The sequence below is a fragment of the Miniopterus schreibersii genome (genome assembly GCF_964146895.1).
Source record: "Miniopterus schreibersii genome assembly, chromosome: 22".
NCBI classification, from domain to species: domain Eukaryota; kingdom Metazoa; phylum Chordata; class Mammalia; order Chiroptera; family Miniopteridae; genus Miniopterus; species Miniopterus schreibersii.
This window is the reverse complement of record NC_138124.1, coordinates 11,630,672-11,657,476: the sequence shown is the minus strand read 5'-3', so window position 1 is coordinate 11,657,476 and position 26,805 is coordinate 11,630,672. Positions and strand designations below refer to the sequence as shown.

The following is a 26,805-nucleotide window of genomic DNA, read 5'->3' as shown; positions in this document are numbered from 1 at the left end:
TGTCTGCTCGATAAACCTTAGTATACAGCCACCATCCAGATTAATTCGGAGAACAGTGCTGTCATTCAGGGGTTTCTTTAAGCTCCTTCCCAAGCAATAACCCAGATGCAACAATTATACCCATGTCTTTCAGCATCGGGTGGTATTGCTTGTTCTTGAACTATGTACGAATGGAATCATACAGTATATATTCTTCTGTGTGTGGCTTCTTTTACTCAAAATAGTATCTATGAGATTGGTCCATATCGTTTCACATATCAGGAGTTAATTCTTTTTTATTGCTGTATAGTATCCCATTGCCTGAATATAACACGATGTATGTATCTCTTTCCTAGCAGTACACATCCTAGTTGCCTCCAGTTTTTAATTGTTACGAATAGAGCTGCTGTGACTATTTGATGAACATAATGCAGTCTTTTCTTTTGAGTATGTAACAAGAAGTAGAGTTGCCAGGTCACAGGGTGAGTGCGTGATGTGTTTAGTAGATACCACCAAAATTTACAGTCCCACCTGCAGTATTTGAGAATTCCAGCTGAAAAAAAATAAATAAGGAAATAAATAAACAAACCAAAAAAATCAACAACTCTTCTTTGATCCATACAAAAAGTGAGGCCACAGGGCAAACCACGACTTCCCAAAATAGGAGAGACAGACAGGCAAATACAGAGAATCAGGCTCACTTACCAGGGCAGGATCCCACAAGCGGAAACCTCTGCAGGAACCAACGCCCGGGAGAGGAAAACCTGAGAACCATGACTAACGAACTGCTGGAGGCTCAGTGCGGACAAGTCTGTGGGGAAAAACTCAGCTCCAGCCCCCTCTCGTCACCCTGCCCCACCGCCGGGGCGCAGGGACGGAGAGGCACTTGCGAAGTTCATAGCCAAGGATCACAGGCTCCTTGCCTGCCCGGCCGGTGTGGCTCAGCAGTTGAGCATCAGCCCGATTTCCAAGTCAGGGCACGTGCCCTGCCCGGGGTTTGGGGGCTGGATCCCCAACAGGGGACGAGCAGGAGGCAGCCGATCAGGATTCTCTCTCATCACTGATGTTTCTCTCTCTCTCTCCCTCTCCCTTCCTCTCTCTGAAAATCAATAAAAACATATTCTTAAAAAAAAAAAAAGAAAACAGGAAGCTCCCCTTCCCGCCACACCTCACCACCCGTCTCTAAAAGCCTCCTTGAGCCAGTTTCTTTTACCCAGTAGATCATGTCCAGCTTTCAACAACAACAACAACAAAACTAGATGGCATATTAAAATGCAAAAAAATGAAATAAAAAAAACACAGTTTGAAGAGACAGAACCACACACGTACCCGGCAGGGTGCTGAAACGATCAGACGGTGAACTTGAGACAGCTGTGGTCAGTACGCAGAGGGCTCCAGCGGGAAAAGGAGGCAACGGGCAAGAGCAGACGGGCCGCAGGCAGGGAGATGGGGGCTGTAAGGAAGCACCCAGAAAGACACTGGAAATCATAAACGCCCTGATAAAAATGAAGAACCCCTTCCACGGGCTGATCAGTGCTCTGGACATGGCTGGGGGGGGGGGGGGCCTGAGCTTGAGGATCCATAGAAACTTGCAAAACTGAAAAAGCAAAGAGGAAAAGGCTGGGGGGAGGGGGGGAATATCCAAGAAGAAGAGGGAAAGGCCGGGAGCCCGCAGAGCACCACAGGCCCAGGAAGCCCAAGAGCAGGCAAGATAAAGGGGGGCGGGGGCGCGGCTACACTTAGGCATGGGGGACCCTGAGAAGGGAAATTCATGTGAGGTGAACCCCAGAAGGGGACGTTTTGTTGTTAATCCTGTGACCAGAGACTATTCCCCCCTCCTTGGTTTTTTTTTGTTTTCAGAGAGAATGGGAAGGAGGAGAGAGAGAAAGGGGGGGGGTGAGAGACGCACATTGATCGGTTGCGTCCGGCACGCGCCCCGACCAGGGCCAGGGACCGAACCTGCGACCCAGGCACGCGCCCCCGGCCTGAATGGAACCCCGACCCTTCAGCGCGCCCGCAGGCGCTCTAACCACGAGCCGGCTAAGGCCCCACCCCCGGGAAGGAACTCGCCTGCTGAGATGGGCCCCCCAAGGTTGGCCCAGAACCCAAAGTTTAGCCGTCTGCAGACAGGGGGCCCCGCATTCTCTGCGCGCCTCGCCCCGGAGGACCCCTCACTGCGCCCTCAGCTTCCCGCGCTTTGCCGGCGCTCCGCACCGCCCTCGGAAATCTTCCGCTTCCGCCCTAGAGACTCGGGCCTGCCCCGGTCCAATCAGAACTGCTCCTTAACGGAAGCCCATCAAGGACGGGGCGCGCCTCCAGCCAATCAGAACGAAGTCTGGAACCTCATTTACATAAACCCGACCTAGCTAGGAAACCTGGGCGGGAACTTCCAAGGACCGCGAGACCGGAGCCCTTTCCTTGCACGTTTCCAGTTTCTCATCGGCTCCGCTGTGAAAACTGTTTGTTGAATACGAGTCTCTCCTTTTCCCTCCTGTGCCTGTCGGGTTTGTTTACAGGCGTGTCGTACTCAAAAGTGCAGAAAAGAAACCCCTCGGTTGCAGGCTCGATCCCCGCCCCGGCGCGGAGCTGTGCGGGAGGCAACCCATCCACGTGTCGCTCGCTGGGGTGCAGTCACGTGCTGGCCAGAGGGGCTCGACGACGCATTGGTCGCTCCAGGCTGCACCCTTGAAAATGACTCCCACGGTGGGGATGGTGAGCAGAGCATGCACTCCAACAGGGACAGGGACAGGGACAGGGACGGGGAGGGAATGCGGGGCCTTGGGTTTTCTGGGTCCAGCTCGATTATTCAGCTCCAGCTCGATTATCCAGCTCCAGCTCCAGCTCCAGCTCCAGCTCGATTATCCAGCTCCAGCTCGATTATCCAGCTCCAGCTCCAGCTCGATTATCCAGCTCCAGCTCCAGCTCGATTATCCAGCTCCAGCTCCAGCGCCAGCGCCAGCGCCACCTCCAGCTCGATTATCCAGCTCCAGCTCCAGCTCGATTATCCAGCTCCAGCTCCAACTCCAGCTCGATTATCCAGCTCCAGCTGGGGGGCGGGGGGCCCACGGCAGTCACCTCCTCTGGGTGAACAGGAGCAAATGGATACAGATCAGAGATTCCGACCTAGGTAACGAAAGGTCAAGGGCATTAGAGAAGGAAGGCATGAAGGTGAACAAAGACTTTTAGTTTCCTTAGTCTTGATTGATCTTACGGATAAGAGCTTGTTAAAAATAACAGCAACAATGTAGTTGATTGTGTATGCTTACTTATTGTATATAATGCATGAGTATATACTTAACACATAAGCAGTAGCATATATAAGCACATATATTTATGTCTGTACAAGTGAGATAACAGCAGTGATGCAAGGTACAAGCAAGGTACAGGAGGAAGGAATTAGGGATATTTTGTGACTATATTTGCATTATCTGTGAAGTATTACAGTGTCATTTGAAAGTGGACTTGGATTAGCTATAAATATACGTTGTAAACTCTAACTAAACCACTAAAAAAAGGAAATAATATATATGTAATTGATATGCTAAGAAAGAGAAAATGTAATCATATAAAATGCTCAATTAAAACCACAAATACCAGAAAAAGAGTGAGAGACAAAAATAGAAACAAAGAACAAGGATAGTGAATAGAAAATAGGCGCAAATATGGTATTAGTCCGACTATATCAATAATCACTTTAATGTCAATGGTGTAAATAGATCAGTTAAAAGAGAGACATTGATAGAGTGGGTGATGACGATGCACCAGAATAGGTTCATTTATTGTAAGAAATGTATTGATAATGGGGGGGCTATGCACATGTGAGGTTAGGGGATACACGGGAACTTTGTGAACTTTCTGGGCTCAGTTTTGCTGTGAACCTAAAGTGATTCTGAAAGCAAAGTCCATTTAAATGGGAAAATTTTTTAGTTTTAATAGCTCTGCATTCTCCAACTTTACTATGATGAGTATGTGTTCCTCATAGGTAAAGAGAGGTCAAATATGTTGAAATTTGCCTGGCGAGCGTGGCTCAGTGGTTGAGCATTGACCTAGGATACATGAGATCTCGATTCGATCCCCGGTTAGGGCACATGCCCGGGTTTTGGTCTCGATCTTCGGTAGGAGGCCTGCAGGAAGCAGCCGATCAATGACTCTCTCATCAATGATGTTTCTCTCTCTGTCTCCCTCTCCCTTCCTCTCTCTGAAATCATTAAAGATATATTTTTATATATATAATATTGAAATTCTACCATTCTCTTTTTTCTACCATCAAAGAGGGGAAAAATCAAACTGACCATTGGCCTTTTTCAAACATTAGGCTTACGAGTCTTGAGGTTTTTATAGTGACACACTCCTGTTCTGTGGCACTGATTGAACTTGTTCTGCATTAAAAACATTGAAAAAGGGGATTGTAACCCTCCAGTACTGGCATCCAGCTCTGGTCTGTGCTCCTAGTCTTCCCACCCTATAACCCAAAGGGCAACCATAAGTGTGACTCCGTGGCTCTCTTATGCATAATGCAAAGCTTATTGATTTTGAAGGGACTGATGCTCTCTGAGTGTTCACAGCAGAGTCAGTAACAAAGCATTAATATTTCATGGCTTTCCTGTTCATGTGTAAGGACAGCTCAGACTGGACTTCCTGAGTCACAGGGAGATGGCAAAGACTATTAGAGACGCAAAGTGGGATCTCATTTCATGTACACAGGTCATCATAGGCTCTGAGACATGGGTTTGACACCAAGATGCGTGTTTAGCCAGGGAACATGTTTCCATGGCAATCTTATATTCCTGTGTCTGCCTTTCTTCCTCCATCCAGTGTGTTAAGTCCGTATCGAGCCTCTGTGGGCTTTGTCCATCTGCAATGCAGCTGAGGCCTCAGCTGCTTTATGGGCGGCTAATAATCCTGGAAAGTTAGGCCAAAACCCAGACAATAATATTCACAGTACTTATCTTGTGATTGCTCACCATTATTTGAGAACCTGTTTTCATTTTGGAGACATTCACAAAGATTTCACAAGGAAAGTCATTGTTACATTCTTCGTAGCAGCAAAACACTGGGAATCACCTTAACATCCAACGAGAAAGGATTTTTAAGTAAATAATGGTAGTACTTGCACATCCTCTGAAACCATTAAAATCACCCTGGGAGGAGAGTGCTTGGTTAGATTATGGCCTGAGAGTGCAGACCATACAGTTTGAGCCTGATTTTAGACATCTAAGAGGTGGGGTGGGTGCCCCAGAGAGCTGATTTCATGCAATTGTACCAAAAAAGCGTAACTGGGTCTTTCTGTATGACCTCACCACTCCCACTCCAGGTGTCCAGAGCCCAGGCTCCAGCTGGGCTCACAAGTGTTAGTGACCAACGAAGCAGGCCAGGCCACGCAAGGTAATTCAGATGGAGGCTAGCAGCGTCTGAGGAAACAGATGGACAGCACTCATGCCAGTCGATCAATGAGCCAGAAACCCACTAGCTGATCTCCGTGGGCGTTCCTAGTGCAATGGCAGGGAAGGAACACCAGCTTAGTTGCTTGGCACTGGTAATACACATGCTTACTCATGTGGGACACAGTGACCAGTGGGGCCTAATGCAGCTCCCTCAAGGTTCTCCATGGCCAGCAACAGATAGTGCTTGCTCAGACAGAGGCTGGGGAGCAGCTCATTGCTGGGTGCCCTCCAGGCCACAGAGTCCCTCTTGACCCCATCCATCTCTCTCCCAGCAAGTGCTCTGTATCCCCCCAGTACCCTCCCCGAGGCTGGGGAGGCCTCATCTCCTGGTTCCTCTTTCCTCCTATGCAATTTTATGCACTGAACTCATTGGAACATGAACTTTCAAAATATGCACATCCCAGAGCTTGACATGCAAGGCTCTTCATACTGATATATGTTTCACAAGCCAATGCTGAATCTTTAAGAAGTGATGAAGTGAAGGGGGGGTGACAAATGACCCCACCATAGAAGACAAAGAAATGCAGCGGCGGAAAGTGCCTAGAATAATATCTCCAATGTGTATCCTACCACATGAAGATATGCATAGAATAATGCTGGAGAGCTATCTGTATGCCCTTAACAATCATTACAATTGTTATCTCCATGTAGAGGGATTAGAGATGAGTTTTAGCTTCTAATGCTGCTATATTTTTTCAAATTTTCTGCAATTAACATGTATTAAAATAGAAATGTATTTTGTGTATTAGCTATCAATGGCAGCCTGTGATGTGAAAAGTCATATATAATCCAAATTGAATTTCTTTAATTGTCTCTTAAATGCGGTACTAATCCCAATCAACTCAATTTAAAAAAGGAATTGTTGAATACTGATTACTGCACAGCCATTAAAGAGACATATCTATCCATAGTACCAAAAAAAAAAATCTCAACAAATTGTATAGTTCATATGGATGCAGTTCATTGTTTGGAAGTTATACCCCAATAAAGTTGATTTAAAGAATAAAAGATTTCCAAAGGCTTGGAATGAAATGACTTATAAAGAATTAACATTCTATTGGCAGGTAATGATATTTATTGAAAAAATAGAAAAAAATGTAATACTGCCAAACACTTGTTAAAAACACTCTAGTTAGTGCTTAAAACATCAACATTGTCCAGAACATGGAGAGTAATATAATCAAATACAAAAATGTTTTTATCCTTAAAAATAAATAAATAAATAAATACACTACTCAGACATACATTGATCAATCCAAGCAGTAATTTCTGTGGTATTAGAACAAATCAATGTTTCTACAACTAAGCACCAGATGAGGAAATCAACTGGTATTTAAAGTCCATGCCGTATGAAAAGTAAGCACTAGAATCAGATGCATACAGTTGAATTTGCTTAAGTTGAATGCATTTATAATGGAATTGCACTGCACTCATAAAATCAAAAAAGGCTATGTCAAAAACTTACTGCGCAGCCTGGCCCGCATGACTCAGCGGTTGAGCATCGACCTAGGATCCAGGAGATACGGGTTCGATTCCCGGTCAGGGCACAGGCCCGGGTTGCAGGCTTGATCCCCAGTTGGGGGTGTGAGGGGTGCAGCCCATCAATGACTCTCATCATTGATGTTTCTCTCTCTCTCTCTCTTCCTCTCTCTGAAATCAATAAAGATGTTACTGGAATAGTTCATTTGTAAAGCAAATTATTATCTGTAAATCCCCACTTACCTACAACAGACAAATTCTGCAATGCTTCTATTCTTCCTGTATCATTACTTCTGTTAATTAAAAAAAAAAAAAAACTAGTTAAAATATTAAAATATTACTGCAAAGCTTTATTCCTGCTCATGTCTTTTCCCATCTACCTGTAAGAGCTACCTGAGATAATAATATTCCACCGATGCTTCTTTGCACAGCTATCTTTACCTGTTCAAATTCTGACTCTCAGGCCTACTCTGAAAATGTCTGAGGCAAACAGCGTGATGGGCTCAGCGCTGAGAAACTCACTGCCAATGTGCATTTTCAGCTAGTGATAGCAGCATTCAAAAAGCATTGATTTCTCTCTCGTAAGAACTTTGTCAATTTTTTTTTCTTCCTGCTCTTCAGCTGTCATCTTGTTGAAAAAATGAAACCACTAGGAGTCATTTATATACGTGGTTGTTTGCACTCTGGTTTTCTGGGGTTGCTGACTGGGAAACAGATCCTTATAGGCGGTACTGATGGGATTACTGTGTCGTAGATGCCTGTATCTTCGACTTTATGATGCCAATTTGTTCTCCAAATGGCAGAACCAATTAAAAATTCCAACAGCAGTGTTTTAGAGATGCAGCTACATCTTACACCAGAGTGTTTAATTATACTAATAACATTTGGGGACATATATCACACTTGATGTTCTTTACAATGCATGAGGATTTTTTTTCCCTTCAAAAGAATTGGACAACAAGTAGCTACGGGTCTGTGTACCATCTGACCACTCTGCCAAGGAGATATCATGTCTCTCAATCAACAGTTTGGTGAAGTTCAAGTAGGAAGCTCCAGCATGTCTGATCTGAGTTTGACCTTCTACAGTTAACTCCAAACGACCTCTGTCTTTCTGCAATTCACTGCTAGTTAGAAAGTGGCTTTGATGAGATTACACATTGAATGTTTATAGAACCCAAAATCATTTATTTGAGTCATGGGTGGACCTGTGGTATACTCAGAGCTTTGTTCCCCTCACAAGAAGTATTTAAATAGAGATGATGTCCCCAGAAGATGAGAATGGGGTACAGGAGCTGCATTCCACCGAGGAACCTGTCTTGTCCTCTAAGATCACTGGGCATTGGCCCAGAAGGATGGACAGGCCTGAGTGCCTGATTCAACAGCGACACTGTGTGGCAGGACGAGCAACCACAGTCATAAATCCCGGACATCACGATTTCCCAGCTTTTTCTGCAGGAGGGGACAGTGTGTAGGAACCATGGAGTCCCCCTGGTGGGAGAAGGGCCCTTGTTATCACAGGGGAGTGGGTAACAGGAAAAGAAAAACTACATTCTCACTAAAAGTGCCATGGGGTAGTGGAATGGCAGGTTAAATAGTAAATGAATGTGTGCCCGGCCGGTGTGGCTCAGCGGTTGAGGGTCGGCCTAGGATCCGATCAGGGTTCGATTCCCAGTCAGGGCCCAGGCCCAGGTTGCGGGCTCGATCCCCAGTCGGGGGCGTGCAGGAGGCAGCCGATCCATGGCTCTCTCATCATTGATGTTTCTATCTCTCCTTTCCTCTCTCTGAAATGAATAAAAATATATATTTTTTTAAAAATGAATGTGTATCTCAGGCTGGCGGTTTACGGGAACGATCACGAAGGCCGGTACCTTGCATTAGGCAGCCTCTAGGATCCACTTTGCCTATATCATGTCCCTTATTGTCATTATTCGAGGAAACCGAAAGGTCAGAAAAGTTAAGGAACTTGCCCAGCTGGCACCTGCCGAGATGTGGTAGGTAAAGTGGCTGCTCACACCTAAGAGAAAATGGAGAGAATAGAGAGGAAAATGGAAGAACACGTGAAGTGGGGAAAGCAAAAAAAAAAAAGGCAGAACAGAGAACACAGAGGTTGCAAATAAAAATGAGGGAACAAAGGAAGAAAGAGTAAAGAGAGCAGGGAAATGGGAGGTGAGGAAGACCGATATCATCTTCACCAGCAGCCCAACATAACTCAATGCAAAGAAATCTCAAAATTGGCACCAGTGGGGGCAGGAAAAGTGGGTGGTAAATCCTACCAAAGCAGAAAGCAATAGATAATACTCTACGGGATGGATGGTGCAGGAGTACCAGTTTATTATTTGCAGGAGCAAGTTAACACTCATTAACCTTTTAGAGAACAAAACGCTGAAACCATTGCCTCCTTCTGGAGATTGGTGCCAAGGTGAGAGGGGTGGGTTATAACCCTTTCGTTTGCTTGTTTGCGTGAACAACATGGGGCCTCGTGCAAAGCAAAGTGCACACCCTATGGAACAGGAGTGTGGGCCCCTCAGTTGGAGACACAGGGCTGTTCAGCACAGCAAGAGGTCATTCATGCAGGTGGGCAAAACACGAAACAATACTCCTGGTTTCCGTGGGAACACATATGTTTGTGTAAACCCACATAAAAAGATCTGGAAGCATCCCACCGACTGTGGTTGTCTTTATGGAAAGTAAAGGAGAATTTCAGCTTTTTGTGTATTTATATAAGCATATATTTATATACCCATGTACGTTAACCAAAACTAACAGCATCTATATTGCTTGACAACATCCAGCAAAGGTTTTAGGTTCTATCTTGGTTCAAGTTCTATTTGTTTTTATTGACTTACAAAAATGTTCCCCCTCAGGGACATCACCTTGATGTGTCCTTGGGAACATATAATGTTGGGAGGATTGCTGCTGCTGCTATCCACACCCTCGCCCCCAGCCCAACACTGAATTTTAAGTGCTGACCCTTGAGGAGCCCCCAGCCTTCTCCACCTCTGGTAGACCTGCCCTGTCAGTGCTACAGATGAGCCCCTCTTGAACTTTTTATTTTAACATGTTTACTGAGAAAAGTGTGGAACTGGCAGTAAAGGAGGTTTCAGTCCTGACTCGGTCCTTACTTATGTTTGAAGTTGGCATTTTATTTAAATATCTGTGCTTGCCCGGCCAGTGTGGCTCAGTGGTTGAATGTCAGCCCATGAACCAGGAGGTCACATACGGTTTGACTCCCGGTCAGGGCACATGCCCGGGTTTTGGGCTCGATCCCCAGTTAGGGGGTGTGCAGGAGGCAACCGAGGGATGGTGTTTCTCTCTCATTGATGTTTCTGTCTCTCTGTCTCTCTCCCTTCGTCTCTCTGAAATCAATAATAATAATAAAAAAAAACATTAAAAAACAAATAAATAAATCTCTGTGCTTCTGTTTCCTCGTGTGAAAACTAGTAATAATATTGTTATAATAGGGTTGCAAAATCTCAGCGGGAACACAGATATTTAAGATATCTGTGCATGAAGAAGAAAAAAAATAGGAGGATATTTTGTCTTTGGGAAATAGTGAAGCTAAGCTGAAAATGATAGGTAGTATGGATGTAACACTTGGTTCTCCACTCAAGTTGTAAATCGTGCAGGGTACTTATGTCCACTAAAGCTGAGGCTTGTCTTTGGTTATCTTGCTTTGACAGGCTTGTCCCAGCAGACGGCAGAAGAGAGCTGAGTCAAGAAAAACCAGCCTGGGCATTTCAACAGGCAGGGACCCCCTAGTAGTGTTCACACCTTAACGTGGGGCCTGATGATAGTTCTAGATCTTGACTCCACAACCGATATTGAACGTCCCTAACAAAGGTGGCCTGAAAAGTCATCCAGATAACCACTGGTATCAAAAATACCACGTCACTGAGATTCAGTTATTTCGAGAATAGTCATTCCCTGAGCATCTCCAGCGTCCTAGAGACAGATAAAGACAAAATATTGCAGAGAATTCACAGTCTAGCTAAATCAAACAAGGAATGACAATATGCATTTTGCAGGGCTGTCCTATAACGACAGCGTCACCTGAACTGAGTAGGATGGCCTACCTGCTTTAGGACATCTTTTCTGCTGTGGCCAGTCTCTCCAGGCCCACTGTATCCACCCAAGTCCAGGTCAACAACCTCTAAAAAACTCCTTCTAGTCTCACTTATCTCAAGTTCATCCTCAGCAAGTGGGAGAGCCCTAGCAAAGTCACAGAGTTAGTAAGGGATCGATTTGAAGGCAACCAGTACCTCTCCAGGCAGAAGGCCAAAGTGGACTTTTCAGTAAGTTTTAGTCGTGTGTTTTTTTTTTATTTATGAACAATACATTTTTGTACCCCAAGTGGATAACAGTTTGAAGCTCTGTGATTTTTGCAAGAAAAACAGGGGCAGGGGGGCTGATGCTGGTCCAGAGAATCAGCAATTCTACTGGGACTGAACCAGCTTGTCCTGTCCTCTGTAGAGCATGGCTGTTGGCATGAGAGAGCAATACCCAGAGATGCCCCTTCCAGCCACCTTCCCCCAAAACACAGCCTGTTCTGGTTCATTCACAGGACAATGGACAGGTAGTGGGACCTTGACAAGGGGCTATAAACATGTCTGAGACCTGAGAACAAACCAAAAAACAAGAACTCATACTAGTATTGGCTGCAAAAGCTAAAACAAGAAAAGTACAAAATAAAAATGAATAAATGAATATGTAACTGTCCACACAACATAATACTACATCAGCTTCATTTGGTATTCATAAAAGTTTCATCAAGCCCAGCAGGGCATGGCTCAGGGGTTGAGCGTTGACCTAGGATCCAGGCGATCAGGGTTCGATTCCCGGTCAGGGCACAGGCCCGGGTTGTGGGCTGCAGCCAATCAATGACTCTCATCATTGATGTTTCTATCTCTCTCTCCCCCTCTCCTTTCCTCTCTCTGAAATCAATAAAGATATATTAAAAAAATAATAATAAAAAAAAAGTTTCATCATATCTGAAAGTGGTTTGCAGGTTAGATCGTCCTTAACCCACAAAAACCCCACAAGTGCACAGGAAAATTGCCCTGCCAACCCTCCACCCTCCAGCTCCCAGGGGCACCCAGGCCTCTACCTGTCCCAGCCCTGGTCCCCTGGCCCCGGGGAGGCTGACAGCTTGGTCCCCTGGTGGGACTCCTCTCTGAAGCTCTATCACTTGCCTAAGCTGGGAGCTTCTTGCAGCAGGAACCAGGGTCAGTTCTTTTCTGAGTTTCAGCATCACCAACAGTAGGCAGAGGCAAAGAGCAGGACTGAGGCTATTTGTTGAATGAATTAGCTACCAGACTGAGGACTCACCGCACACCAGGGACCCTGCAAGTACTCTGTACTTATCTGTTTAAACCTCACAACAGCTCTAGGAGGTAAATGCTATTATTATGCCAATGCACACATAGGGAAACTGATGCACAGGAAGGCCAGGTGATCATGCAGCCCCTCCCTTATTTTGGAACCCTCCCCTGGCCTCCAGAGTCCAGGCCATCCCGCACCCCTCCCCCCCATAAGGACAGGAAGCGTGGAAAGCAAGTTCGCTGCTCAAATTTCCCCTTTTCAGTAAACAGCAGCCACTTCCTCCTGGGTTGGCCATTTCCTTCTGGTCACTAGGTTTTCTAGAGGCTCGAGGGGACAGGGACTCACATGGACACACAGGGCGGACCCTCTGGCACCAGGCACACCCAAATTGGGCAAGGGAGGGACACTGGTGGGCTGTGTAAAGCTGGTCCCTGACCACAGGGATGCTGACATTTAACCTAAGTGACCAGGGGAACTGTAAAATGTCAACTAGCCATTTAAAAAGGGTTCCAAGGAATTCAGAGCCACTAGAGGCAGCCCCTAAATTTCCGTATAGGAGGGCCTTAAGGCCACGGGGGGGGGGGGGTAATCTGGTTGGAAGAGGCAGGGAACTGAAGCAGAATTTGTTTGGAATTTTACATAAACCATAAAAATTGTCCAAACTGATAAGGGGGGGGCAAGGGGGCAGCCCTAAGGAGAGGAGCTAAGCCTCCTTGTGGAGCCCTGTTCTGGCTCGTGGCCCCAGGAATGAGGGGTGAGACAGCACAGGGTTTGCTCATGAAGTCACCAGCATCCCCGAGTGGCCCTGAGAGAGTTGGCAGGGCTGGGGGCCTGAGGTTGGTCTGGGGGCAGAAAGGCCCTTAGAGTTGTTCAAAGAGGCCCTATGGGGCCTCAGGAGGCTTGGCCACTCTACTTGGTTCCAGCAGTGGGCAGAGACTCGAGGCCCCCCTTGCTTTTATTTTATTGCGAAGCCAACCTAACTGCCTCTTGCTGCTGCGCAAGTGCACAGGAGTTAACATACAAAGCACTGGGAAGCACTGAATGCTATTTAAGTGGTCATCCTAACTCAAAGGCCATCCCAGCATTTATGCAACACAGCATGTTTCCCGCTCTGTGGGTGCATTCTCTGTCCCCTCCTGGAATGCAGCGTCCGTGCGGGCAGGGGACACGCCTGCGTCCCCCAGTGTCTGCACCTGCCCGTGGCGCACAGAAGGCGCCCAGCCAAGGCTGGCTGAAGTCAGTGCATAACCGAGGTCTGGAGAGGAGGGCCGTGCGCTGGCTTTCATTCATGCTTTCCATATAAATATTTACCGAGCACCCACCCACTCGGCGCCGGGCCACGGGCGCTCTCGTTTGTGCAACGAGTCTGTGCACGTGGCGGGGCGCGCACTGAAACACGCAGTTTTGCACGCACGGTGTGGAGGGGACGCTCCGGCGGGTTTCGAGCCCTGCGCGCTCCTGTGTATCTACACTGCTAGACAGACGCGCAAGAGGTCAGCGAGGACGCGGGGGGCCGCCCCCCGAGGTAGCCTGCGGGGATGGAGCTGCGGGCTTGGCGTGGGCGGACTACAAGTCCCAGGAGGCTTTGCGCGCGCGGGCCGTGGGCGTGGCGGGGGCGGGACTACAAATCCCAGGCTGCCTTGCCCGCGGGGGCGGGGCGGCGGGGCGGGTGAGGCGGCGGCGCGGGCGGGCGGGCGCCGGGTCGGGCCCGGCCGGGCGGCAGTGGGCGCGCGGCGGGCGGCGATGCCGGGGCCCGAGGCCCGCGCTGACGAGGGCGGCGGCGAGGGCGCGGGACTGGGGCGGGAGCCGGCGCGGCTGTGCGGCTACCTGCAGAAGCTGTCGGGCAAGGGCCCGCTGCGCGGCTACCGCAGCCGCTGGTTCGTGTTCGACGCGCGCCGCTGCTACCTCTACTACTTCAAGAGCCCGCAGGACGCGCTGCCGCTCGGACACCTGGACATCGCCGACGCCTGCTTCAGCTACCAGGGCCCCGACGAGGCGGCCGAGCCCGGCGCCGAGCCGCCCGCGCACTTCCAGGTGCACAGCGCGGGCGCGGTCACGGTGCTCAAGGTGGGACCCGCCGCGCCTCCCGCGGCTGCGGCTCCGCGTCGCTCCGCCCGCGGGCGCCCTCCTCCTCCCTCCTTTCCTCTCCCTGCCCCTTCCCCAGACTCTGTCCCGGGCACCCCTTCTCTTGGGGGCCCTCTCCGTGCCCCCCGCCTGCTGGCCGCCCCGCGCTCGGGGCCGCGGGCCCGTTGACCTTGGCCGAGCGGCTCCGCTCCTGCGCCGCGGCCGTGTGGCGGGGCGGCCGCGCTGTGCGCCCCGCAGGGCGACCTCCCGCCCGGAGCGCCGCAGGCCGGGCGGCAGGGATTCCCCAGCCGGGGGCGCGCAGGCAGGGCGCGGCTGAGCCTGTTTTCCTGCGCCTCGTTTTGGGTGGGAAGGTGGGACGGGGCTGTTGCCTCCACCAGCTCCGCCTTCCTGATTCTAGCAGGGGGACGCAGTGTGGGCGATAGAGTGCAGAAGCTGGGGCTGCGGTCAGCAGCCCTGGGGGTCCCCTCATCTCCTGGGGGCCCCCCTGCTCGGAGCACCGGGGTCTGGGCCCTGGCCTCCCCCCTTGCTGCGCGCCCGCCTGCCTGCTGGCTGGATGCCTCCCTCCTCACCCCTCTCTCCTCTCTTCCGTGTTGTAAGCAGGGCTTTCTCCAGAGTAGCAGAGCTGAGCTGGGACATATGACAACTTTCTGGAAAGCAGGCCAAGTGCAGCGCAGGGTGGGCTGTGCCTGGCTCCCTTGGCCTTGTGAGCTCACGCAGGACTGGTGCCGGAGCCACAGCAGCTGGAGCTGCTCCCTCGAGGTGTTCCTGCAGACTCCCCCATCCCGGGTCTATAAGTGGGTGCAGGCAGCCTGTTTCCCCAAAAGAAGCCAAGTGAGGTGGTTGGTTCAGCGCCCCCGCCCCCTCCCCCCACCGGCTTACTTAGAAAGCATTTGTATAAACTTGGGCATGACCCCAGTGAGTACACAGGGACTTCTGCCAAAGAAAGGCCTGTCTTCACTACACGTAGAATTGTTAAAAAAGAAAGAAAGAAAACAGCATCTTGTTTGAACTTCACCCCGCAGCCTGGGTCTGCCTCTCAGATGTGTTGGTCAAGTTTGTCCCAGTTTCCTCTGCTCTAGTGGAGATCTTACCTTCTTCTGTAGGTGGTTGTGAGGGTTCTGAAAAATGTTACGGGAAATGTCTGGCACAGAGTAGACACTGCATGGCAACCATGGGAAACAACAGTAATGTCGTGGTCAAATATGCTGCATATTCCTATAATGGAATATTATGCAGCAGTGAACATAAAGGACTGAGCACTGTAGGTGACAATATGAATGACTCATCAACGTGAAATTGACGAGAAAAACAAATTTACAGAATGACACCGTTTCTGTAAAGATTAAGGAGATCATGTAAATGTCTCTGCCATGTAGTAGGTGGGAGAACTGCATGGGGGTGGGGAAGTGGAGCCATGGATTCAGGATGGTGGTTATCGCTTGGGAAGAGAGGGCAGTGTGAGTGGGAATGGGTGCCCAGGGGCTTCCAGCGTCTTTATTTGTAGGACTGGGTGGTAGGTACAACAATGTTTGTTATATTACTCTGTTCATCTTTGTATGTTCAGAATATTTCTTTTTTTAAAAAAGAAACTGATTTCCAGGTGGGTTACTGACTGTGCAGGACTATTTTGATATGTAAAGTTGAAGGAGTCACAGAGTAAGACAGAATGCCCAAGGCCAGAGGTCTGCTTTATAAAAACAATGGAAATGGAAGCACAGGAAGGCTCTCCAAAGGAAAGGAGCATCCAGATATAGGGGTTCAGAATAGGGGGTTTATTTTAGGAACGAATCTTAGCGTATCCTGGTTCCTTTTTTCTAATCCTCACCTGAGGATATTTTTTCCATTGCTTTTCAGAGACGGGAAGAGAGAGAGAAACATCGATGTGAGAGAGACACAATTGGTTGCCTCCTGCACACACCCCAACCACAGCTGGAAATCAAGCCCTCAACCAAGGTATATGCCCTTGACCAGAATTGAACCCGAGACCCTTCAGTCCTCGGGCCAATGCTCTAACCACTGAGCCTAAACAAACTGACGAGGGCCTATGGTTCCTTTTGAGCCATGGGAATAAAACTTTTGTGGTGGTAAACTTGGAAATTAATGTATCTTCCTTTTCGCCTTTCAGATCCAAAGAGTGATTCACATAAGTTTTAATGCTTCACTTTGGGGTTCGTTGGCCCACAAGGAGAGACACCCTGATTTCCGAGGAGCATTGTAGGTTAGAGGGGATAAACCCTGCTCACACTTCAGCTAGTTGTATATAATTTTACAGATACCATTTCCTTTGACAGATGGGTTAAAAAGAGAAGAAAAGGAAAAATCAGCAGTGTGCTTATTGTATTAGCATATGTTTCTCATTTTAAAGCGTATTTTCCGCCTTCTCTGGAGAAGCTGTGGTTTTGTTGGGCTGTTTTACTACTTGAGTCTTGATGTAAGCTGATACTGGAATTTCTTGGTAAGCTTCTCTGTTCCTGAACTCAGGGCTCTGGTCCAGCGCCTTATGTTACAGATGAGGGAATGGAGGCCAGAGAGGGGGTGTGATTTGCCTGTGATCATGAATCCAGACCCAGACCCTCTTTGAAAGCAGACTCTGGGAGCAGTAAGTGTCCAAAATGTAGAATATGTAATTGTATTATCTCTTCTGACACATCTGCCTTTTTGTGTTTGTTTGTTAATCCTTACTTGAGGATTTTCCCATTGATTTTTAAAGAGAGTCGAAGGGAAGGGGGGGAAGAAGGGGGAGAGAGAGGAAAAAAACAGGAACATCAACATGACAGAGAGACATCAATTGGTGGCCTCGTGCACGTGTCCCAACTGGGGCCCAGGATCCAGCGTGCAACGTAGGTCCATGCCCTTTGTCGGAATCGAACCCAGGACCGCACTTCAGTCTACGGACTAACAGCCTAACCACTGAGGGAAACTGGCTGGGGCCACAATGGCTTTTCATCTGCCACTGCCTGTCTTAATTCTCATTGTAGTATATAGTCTCCATCCATTTCCTGTCCCCTGAGGACCACTTTTGTATCACCTCCCAGAATAGTGCCTGGCACAAAGTAGGTACCCAGGTGGGCGTTTGTTGAACAAATGAACAGAAGTTGGTCATCCAGTAAGCATTGGTTCTCGTGTGAGCTGCAGCCCTTGAGAAGCTATCAGCCAGAATTCTCAGATCTATTAGATGACATTCTCACCTCATGTCCTGGAGGTGGCCACCATTCAGTGAATGCCAATCTAATGTAATGGCATCAAGGATCCAAGAGGGACAACTTCACCCAGATTACTGTCAGTCCTGTATTTTCAGGTCTCTTGTATTTTATGCCCACAGTCTGGAGTCGGAGGACACTTACACCAGTGCACAGATGTTTTATGTAAAGGGCCACATAGTACATAGTGTAGATCTTGCCCTAGTCGGTTTTGCTCAATGGTTGGAGCATCGGCCCATGGCCTGAAGGGTCTCTGGTTCAGTTCTAGTCAAGGGCACTTACCTGGGTTGTAGGCTCGATCCCTGGCCCTCTTGGGGTACATGCAGGAGGCAACCAATTGATGTGCCTCTCCCACATCAATGTTTCTCTCTTTCTCTCTCTGCCCCCCCCCTCTGAAAAGCAATGGGAAAATATCCTCAGGTGAGGATTTAAAATATATATATAGTGTAGGTCTTACAGCCATTCCATCTCTGACTACTCTATGCTGTTGTAGTTACAGAAACAACCATAGAATCAGGGTAGCTGTGTTCCCATAGATTTTACTTACGGACTCTGAAATTTCAGGCAAGTTTCACATGTACCAAACTATTGTTCTTTTGATTTTCCCCCCAGACATTTAAAAATGTAAAAACCATTCTTGGGTTATCAGTGTATAAAAAAAGACAGTGCACAAGACATCCTTGCTGGGCCTTCTGTGGGGCGGACAGTTCTCTGTGGTCAGGTGCCTTTACACATGAGCCACAATGGGTGACAGCCTTCCGGTCAGATCAAAATACATATAGTACCTTCTCCCAGAGAGAAGAAGCTTTTCATTGAAGACATGACTCTCAGGTTAGGGGAGGTGAAGTGGTGTTGATTAGGAATTTTCCGTTCTCTTAGAGATTTATGTAGTAGGGCCTCAAAGACACTGGGAGTGAGTGTTTGCCTACATGCTCTCAGGCCCAGGCCTCAGCTAGGTTTCATTTGCTTTCACAGAGCAAATGCAACATAGAAATGGTGAGTCAGTCAGCAAGGATGCTTCTAAGTCGCATCTGCTACATAGTCCACCTGGAGAACTCAGTGACGGCAACATGCTGGGCACTTGTATGTGCCAGGCTCTGTGAGGGGCACGAGGCTGAGATGATCTGTGGGGGAGGCTGCAGGTTTCATGGTCGCCCCAGAAGTAGTAGCTTATCAAGCAAGCAGTACTGGAAGCCCCGAATCAGCTAGAGGTTCAGGATGGGGTTGCTCCCAGAAGTGAGTCTAGTCCTGTTCTGGTATTCGAGCATCTGATGCTATAGTCCTACTTGAGCATAAGCTCCCCGTGGGCAGAGGCCTGTCTGGGGCTCACCACTGCATCCCTGATCCCTAGAAGGGTGTCTGGCAGGTGTTAGATGAATGCTTCCGGCCCTCGGGTCTTCGTGTCTACAGACCACATTTGTCTGTAGTATTCAGCGTTGGGAGTAAATATCAGACGTTTGCCAGTTTTTCAATTCTGAGGCAGGACTGGCATCTTTCCATAGTAAATAAAGAGGGGGAATCCTGATGTGGACATGGCCCAGAGCCAGAAGTCTGTGCTTTGTGTAATAATTTCTGTGGGCATTGCAGCCTTAGAGAGCTCTGTATTTACTGATTATCAAGAGGCGCGCCCTGGAGAAGGTGGGCTAGGGAGTTAGGTTTTGGTATAATTGTGTAGCTGCTCAACATCCTGTGTGGCTCAGTGGTTGAGCGTCGACCATGAACCAAGGGGTCACCAGACCAATTCCTGGGTTGCCAGCTTGATCCCCAGTAGGGGGCATACAGGAGGCAGCCTATCCATGTTTCTCTCTCATCGATGTTTCTATCTCTCTCTCCCTCTAAAATCAATAAAAACAGCCCGGCCAGGCGTGCCTCAGCAGTTGAGCGTCGACCTAGGATCCAGGCGATCGGGGTTCGATTCCTGGTCAGGGCACATGCCCGGGTTGCTGGCTCGATCAATGACTCTCTTATCATTGATGTTTCTGTCTCTCTCTCCCTCTCCTTTCCTCCCTCTGAAATCAATAAAGATATATTTAAAAAAAATAAAATCAATAAAAACTTTTTTTTTTTTTTTTTTTAAAAAAAAGAGGTTTGGTTCTTCTTGGGTCAGCAAGCTGTGTTCTCCACCAGATGGAATCGGCATCTTTGCACGCTCGGCCGTTTGCGTTTTCAAATTGATTGTTGGGGAGAACTGGATCCTGGTGGAGAGGGGTACAGTCAGGAGCCAAGAGCTTGGGCCCATCTCCTCCTCTGGCCATTTGTAGAGCCAGCCCTACCAGAAAGAGCAGGCTTTCCCTGAGCTCGGCCTCTGGTGAGAACCTGTCAGCATGGGGGAGGAAGGCCTGGCCTTCAGTGGGATGTGGGCAGGCCAGTGTTATCAGAGATGTTGATCTTGGAATATAAGAATTATTTCTTGGCAGCAACTCCAATCTTCACTTCCCTTTCCAGCCCTTGGTTGTCCAGGAGAGAGGCTGGTCTTGCAGACAAATGTAATCCAGTCAGCCAGCCAGCCATTCACCTAAAAGATTTGTTGAGCAAGGCCCTGGGGGCATAGGGCATGCAGCAGGAATCCATCATTGCCTGTGGCCTCAGGGAGCTTGTCCTGCTCTATTCTGGGCTGTGATGAGGACATTGTGTTTAAGTGGCTCTGTGAGCTGGAATAAGTCCCTTGGTTTTGCTCCAAGGGACATGATCCCTGAGTCAGAACTGAAGGGGCCCTCCGGAATCAGCCTTCCCTGTCCCCACCTGACACAGGGAGGAAATTGAGTCCCACAGCTAGGAGTGGCATCTCCAGCACCAAAACCTTTCCCAGGCACATGAACAGTATTTTACCATTTTAAATGTAGCAGTTTGATGATATCTGCTTCGTATTTCCATCGTAAACCATTAGTAGGACATTAGGCGTATTCTGTTCTTAATTGTTGCATCCAGATACTTAAATTGTACATTTACCTATTTTGTGTAGTGGCATAGATTTAACGCAGTCATCTGAAGGTTGGAGATGAACAGTATAGGTGATAAATTTCCAGGGGGTGGACTTGGTAATACGCTGGTGGTGGAGACAAGGCCTGCTGGTCCCTGTTCCGAGGCCTTCTCTGAGCTGTTCACCTGGCCTGTGAGTGTGTTTTCTCTTACTGCTCTGTGAGCCACTCCCTCGAGCCTCGGAATTGAACCAGTGGTGTTTTAAGCTTTACGGTTTGCACGGCTCTCTCCCAGAGTAACATGCTGATAAGGCTTCTTTCATTTCTGTCATTTAAAGGGCATCTCCTGGGCAGTTTTCTCAGTGGTTAGAACAGGGGGTGGGGAATGTGGAAGTCATTTGGTCTGGCCCTGCCAAGGCAACCGCAGGGGGGAAATTCAGTAAATCTAGGAGCTTTTTTCATAGCTAATGTTTAAGTTGATAATTTTGTATGGCTTGTGAATGATGTTATAAATATCCACATAGCCCTGGGCAGAAAAAAGGTTCCCAGCCCCTGAGTTAGAGCATCAGCCTGCAGACCAAAGGGTCACAGATTCGATTCCTGGTCAAGGGCATGGACCTTGTTTGCAGATTTGATACCCAGCCTTGTGCAGGAGGCAACCAGTCGATGGGTCTCATATCAGTGTTTCTATTTTTGTTTTGTTTTTTCACATATTTTTAATTGATTTTTAGAGCGGAAGGGAGAAGGAAGGGAGAGATAGAAACACTGATGAGAGAGAAACATCATCAATCAGCTGCCTCCTGCATGCCCCCCACTGGGAATCAAGTCCACAGCCTGGACATGTGCCTTGATCGGGAATCAAACTGGTGATCTCTTGGTTCCTGGGATAACACTCAACTACTGAGCCACACCAGCTGGGCCATATGTCCTAATTTTAAGTAAAAAACACCAGAGCAGTGCAGTGCTGTGTGGGGTGTGGAAACCGTTGCAGGCGGAGGCGGTCCCACAGGCTGCTGGTTGTGGCTGTGGCTGTGGCTATGGGAATTTTATTGTCCTGAGCTCATACACCCTGACTCTCTCTTATTGTGCAAGGTCACAGCTGATACAGAGCCATAGCAATGTGGCCTGTGGTCACTTGGAGGCCACGTGCTCCCTCTCTTCTAAAGCAGAAAGCATGTGGGACAGGCTTCCACATTTCCTCCAAGAGCAGGCCCAGAGGGTGGCTTTGTCCTTGACCCTGTCTGGGTGAAATCTGTCACCCAGGTGGCTTCACCGAGGCCAGGCCCCTCCCAAGCCCTGTTCCCTTGTTGCCCCTTTCCTGGGTTGTGGCTTGTCTCTGTTCTGTCTGTAGGCTCTCTTCTCATAGTCTGTTACCCTGAATTGCTAACCTCTATTAAATTGTTAAAGCTAAGAAAAGGTATTAGCTGAAGGTGGGTCCAAGAAATGGCTTTTATCCCAAGTTGTTTGCTTTTTAAAAGTGAATGCTGACAAATTAGAGATGGCAGAACTTCTCAGACCACTACCTACCTCCCAGAGCCTATGAGGAGTAGGTACCATCCCTGGAGAAAGGCCGCCCCCTCCGACTCAGATAGTTCTGGAAAGTGATGGTGGGGTCTAGGTTCATGCTCAGTCTTTGAAGGGATTTAGATTAGAATTCATGTAATTATTTTAATAAGATGCATGTGTATGCTGATGTTAAGACCACAGTTTAAAAAGATAGAAAATGAGCCCAGCCAGTGTGGCTCAGCGGTTGAGCATCGACCCATGAACCAAGAGGTTATCAGTTCGATTCCTGGTCAGGGCACAAGCCCAGGTTGCAGGTTCAATCTCCAGTAGGGGATGTGTGAGAGGTAGCTGATCAATGACTCTCTCATCATTGATGTTTCTCTCTCTCTCTCCCTCTCCCTTCCTCTCTCTGAAATCAATAAAAACTTTTTCTTTTTTTTTTTTAAAGAACAAGAATTTATCGTGTTCACTGGAAGAATGGAGGTTCATGCTAGTCACATTCCACTCTCCAAGGAGCCAGGAGATCCAGTGTTATTTCCCTCCTCAGCCTCGGTTGCTGGGCTGAAACACAGGATATCAAAACCGTCCAGGAAAAATTTACTTTTTTTTTTCATTGGTACTGGGCCAGATCCCTTGAGGTTGTTTCCAGGCTCGTGATTTTGAAACACTGAAAAGAAAATCTGGAACCTAGAGTTAGTTTTCATTTCGGGATTGCAGTCTATTTTTCATCTGAGTTTTGTTTTGTATCATCAAGCTGCTTCCAATATTCTTGTGCTTTTTATTGCTCATGGAAGAATTGCCTTAGACAGGGCTCAGAAATCCAGGTAGCCTTCCTTAGATGTAAGAAACAAAACTCCCTTCACTCTGAGCAGCCTGTGGGTAATCTGCTTCCCATGGGCTGTCAGACTTCCCCCCACCTGGATGTGTATTTGACTTTCTGTGGCTCCTTCATGGCCATCGGTTATGCCATCCTTCTGGCTTATAAACATGGTAGGCCCTGGCCCTTTGGGGAGGAGCCCAGATTTCACATCCTAAGTGGTGACTGAGCTGCTGCGACATTACATGTAGCATTTGGAGGGCTGAGTGAGTGGTTCTGTAAGGGACATCGGTGGCCTCATAGATGGGATCTTTGGACTGGGTCTCAAGGAGCAAGTAGGAGTTTACAGGTGGGTGTTAGTGCAGTAGGAGTAGGGGTCATGCGGAAAAGGTTCTAGTCTTGTGGGGTGTGAGGCAGTGTGGGCCAGAGCACCATGCCAGATGGCTCAGCCCTGTAAGCCATCAGAGAGTGCTAAGCATGGGACACTTGGACACCAGTTAGGGTGCTGCTGCAGAGACCCGAGTAGATGAACAGGGGAATGTTGGGGAGCATGAATGGGAGAGACTGACAATGGGGCTCTTTGGACTTGAGACCTGGTGATCCTCTGATGTTGGACACGATCTCTCTCCTCCGTCTTTGGGCTTCTTCCTGCACACTGCAGTCTGTTGCTAAGAATGTCCTTAGAGCAGAGCTGGTGGCCAGGCTGTGCCGACGCCCTTTGATGTGCAGATGACCAGTCTGTGGTGTGGGACTTGTCCTTGCCCACGAAAACCACCACCCTTACAGGGCTTTCAGTTGACCTTGTCTGGCTGGGGTCATTGAGATTTCACTATTTGAGAAAAACCATAGAGGAACTTCTGATGCCTGCTGAAATGCTAAAAGGATGGATTTTTGTCCTGGATGCCCACTTCTCCTCCTAACCCTGATAGCAAGGAGCACAGGACCCAGCTTTGAATTTGGATTGTGCCTGCAAGATCTCAGCCATGGTGAGCATGTGGAGGGCTGGTGCCCAACCATGGTTGCTGCTGTGCACTGGGCACTGTTCTGAGCTTAACACAAAATGACTCATTTAGTCTCATAACAGTGAGATGCAGTAGGTTTTCCTGTTGTTCACATTCTAGTAACAAGGGATCCGAAGCCCGGACACACTACCTAACTCATGGCAGAGCTGAGGTACATCATATTATCGTGCAAGATTGTCATGAATCAAATTTGAATTTATTTTCCTTTATAATATTACGTAGGTCCTAATTCATAATACCTTCATTTTTTTTCTCCAAATTTTTAGCCAGTTTTACTATTGCCATTGTTCAATAATTAGTACTTTTCCCATTGATTTAATTTGAAATACTACTTAAAAACTTTATATATCTTAGCCTTATATTTTGATTCTCTGGCCATACAGTGCTGGTTTAATTATTGTTTGTTTTTTATAATATGCTTACCTATTTGGTAAGGCAAAGCCTCATGCCTTATTTTTTCAGAATTCTCAAAGGTTGAACTTTAGATGAATTTCATAATCTCTTTGCCATCCTTAGAAGAACAACTTTTAGACTTTTGACTGGATGTTTTAAAAGTTTCTATAATGCATGAGACTTTCTTAAACATATGCCTGGCCATTTATATTTTGATTGTAATAGTGAACATGTTTCTAACAGTCTCACTGGGAACATCTCAGAGGCGATGACTGGCCAGGTCTCACCCAGCTCCATGTCCCTATTGTTGCTGCCACATTGGCCTAACTTACGCTCTTAATATTTGCCAAGTAAACACTGTTTTTACATACATGGTGTTTTTCCCTTTCCCTTCTTTTGGATTACTTTAGAGAGATTCCCAGGAGTGGAGTTGTGGGTCAAAGGAGATGAGCATTGTTACAGCTCCTAAAGGTGCTGTTTTGATAGATGATCCTTTACCAAAGGGCCTGGGACCCAGGGACTAAGAGAACTTGAGTCAGTTGTGCAATAAAGGTAAAGTTAGGGCACAAGGCCTTGCTCCTGTGTGCACCAGCCCCCCACCCCCCAGTAATGCACTTGCCTGCCAAATGTGCCCTTGATAGTGTGTGTTGAAATGACTGAACTTGTGATAAAATGACTTTACCAGGGGACTTTTCCGAGAAAAGGAGAGAGCTGGGCTTGCAGGGAAGGAAGTCCTGGGGTCCAAGAGAAGAAACAGGTGGCTGGGGCCTGTCTTCCCAAGAGTGGGTTTCTGGGTGTTGGGGACAAAAGCTGTGGGAGCAGCTGGGGCGTCACATGGTTCTCAGCCAGCTGTCAGGGACTGAATTCCACCTCCAGCCACGTGAGGGTGGCCTGGCTTTCTTCTCTGAACGGGCACCTCGTGTAATGGCCCCTAAATGCACAGATGTCTGTGACAGCAGGGCTGTGCCCACCTAGCCCTCGTCTGCCCCTCATCCCCCCAGGACATTCTTGCGGCTGTGTAGGACCCAAATGGCTTTCCATGTGGTCTGTCATGTGGGGTTGGTGCCAGTTTGAACTGCGGTTTGAGCCCTCTTGAGGCAGTACCAGCCGCTGAATGTGAGGAGAGGATGAGTTGGGTCTTTGAGTGCTTAGCTGAATCCAAGGCACTGTGCTAGACACCGTGGACCACAGTGAGGCCAGCAGGTCTGGCCTCTGCCATCAGGAATGTAGACTAGTGACCAACACACAGGGAGTGTCCCCACCCCCATGGGAAGCTGCCCTGGGCCACATGGCACTGTCACCTCCCCACTCAGAGGGTGGAGAGGACTTGCAGGCTTGGGTCAGGGAACCTCCTCCAAAGGTGGCATTTGCCTTGGGCTTTGAAGGATGAGTAGGAGTTGTGGGAGACTCGGAACATGGTCCTGGGAGCCTTCAGGCAGAGATACTGACTCCTGTTGGCTGCTTACCTGGCATCAGCTTTTGCTCTGCGGGGCTGTGGAGCTTGGCCTTGTCTCTGCCCTTCCAGCAGAAATGCAGTATCTGTCTGGCTCTCCAGAATTCAGGGTTCAAGCATTTTCAAATGGTTGTTTGGGGGGAGGGCAGGTCCTGGTTCTCTGCATGGGGTAGTTGGGGATGTGGAGGTGCCTGGTTAAAGAAGGAAGTCTGAGTCATAAAGGTTGGTGGGAGGGAGCAGTGTTGGCTGCCCCACACCCCGCGAACCCTGTGCTCTTGGCCTGCGTTTGAACCCCTAGGCCGTTTCCCACCCTCTGGGTTTCCCACCTACCTCGGCTCTCAAAATGAAACTTATTTCTCATCACGATCTAGACCAGCACTGTTCAATACAAACAGAATGTGGGCCATGGTACATACTTTTAAGTTTTCAGGTACCCACATTGAACAGAAGAAACTGATTTTCATAAATGCATTTTATTTAAACCCAGTGTATCCAAAACATTTCACCCTGTGGTACCAGCTGCACCTCACGTGCTCAGTAGCCACGTGCAGCTGCTGGATGGGGCGGATCTAGACAAGCTGTACATGTTGGAGCAAGACTTGGGCAGCGAAGAGACTAGTTTCGGACACTACATCTGCTAGGACTCAGTCAGTCTCTGTGTCAGTAAAAGATACCCAATGGAAAACCCAGAGGCTTCTGGGTTTCTGCGGATTTTGCATTTCTTGCTTTTGGCCCTGCCCTGCCCTCTCCCTCCTGTGTGTTTCTGGGTTAGGGCTTCAGCTTCCTGAGAGCAGGGCCTTCCTGCCTCCCCGATGCCAGCACACACCCTGGCCACGTGCTCATAGCACCGGCCTTTCCTGAGCTCCTGGGGATGGAAGTCAGATGCTTACAGTGGTTTCTAGATTTTTTTTTTTTAAAGGAAAGGAACCCGTTAATCACTGTCTCGAGGTGTTTGCCGCCTTATTGGCCACGTTTCTGTAACATGAATAATGTGTCAGATGTTGAAAGCATGTGATCCAAAAGGGTTTTTGTCCCAGGAATTTAGTGAGAGATGATTAAGAGGTTACTAATTGTCCCCTAGTTAGATTTCTTATGCAGAGATGTGAAGGGGGGAGGTTTTCATGTAAAAAGCAGATTTTTCATGGTGCCTGTATTGCAGGAGACACCTGGAGAGTTTCAGGAGGGACCTG

The 26,805-nt window shown here is 48.3% G+C and overlaps 1 protein-coding gene across 4 annotated transcripts in view; it reads left to right on the top strand.

The window, feature by feature from the left end:
* Positions 1-13,939: 13,939 nt before the first annotated feature.
* The window catches only part of TBC1D2B (TBC1 domain family member 2B), a 39,224-nt gene continuing 26,358 nt past the window's right edge, over positions 13,940-26,805 (top strand). Inside the window, exon 1 of one of the 4 annotated variants that reach the window (XM_081124777.1) lies at positions 13,940-14,288. In XM_081124777.1, the coding sequence (XP_080980903.1) occupies positions 13,965-14,288 (324 nt within the window). In that variant the 5' untranslated portion in view covers positions 13,940-13,964. Of the gene's footprint in view, positions 14,289-22,730; positions 22,755-23,646; positions 23,734-24,489; positions 24,513-26,805 lie in introns of those variants that run through there. The other 3 variants (XM_081124779.1, XM_081124778.1, XM_081124780.1) reach the window with 3 other exon arrangements.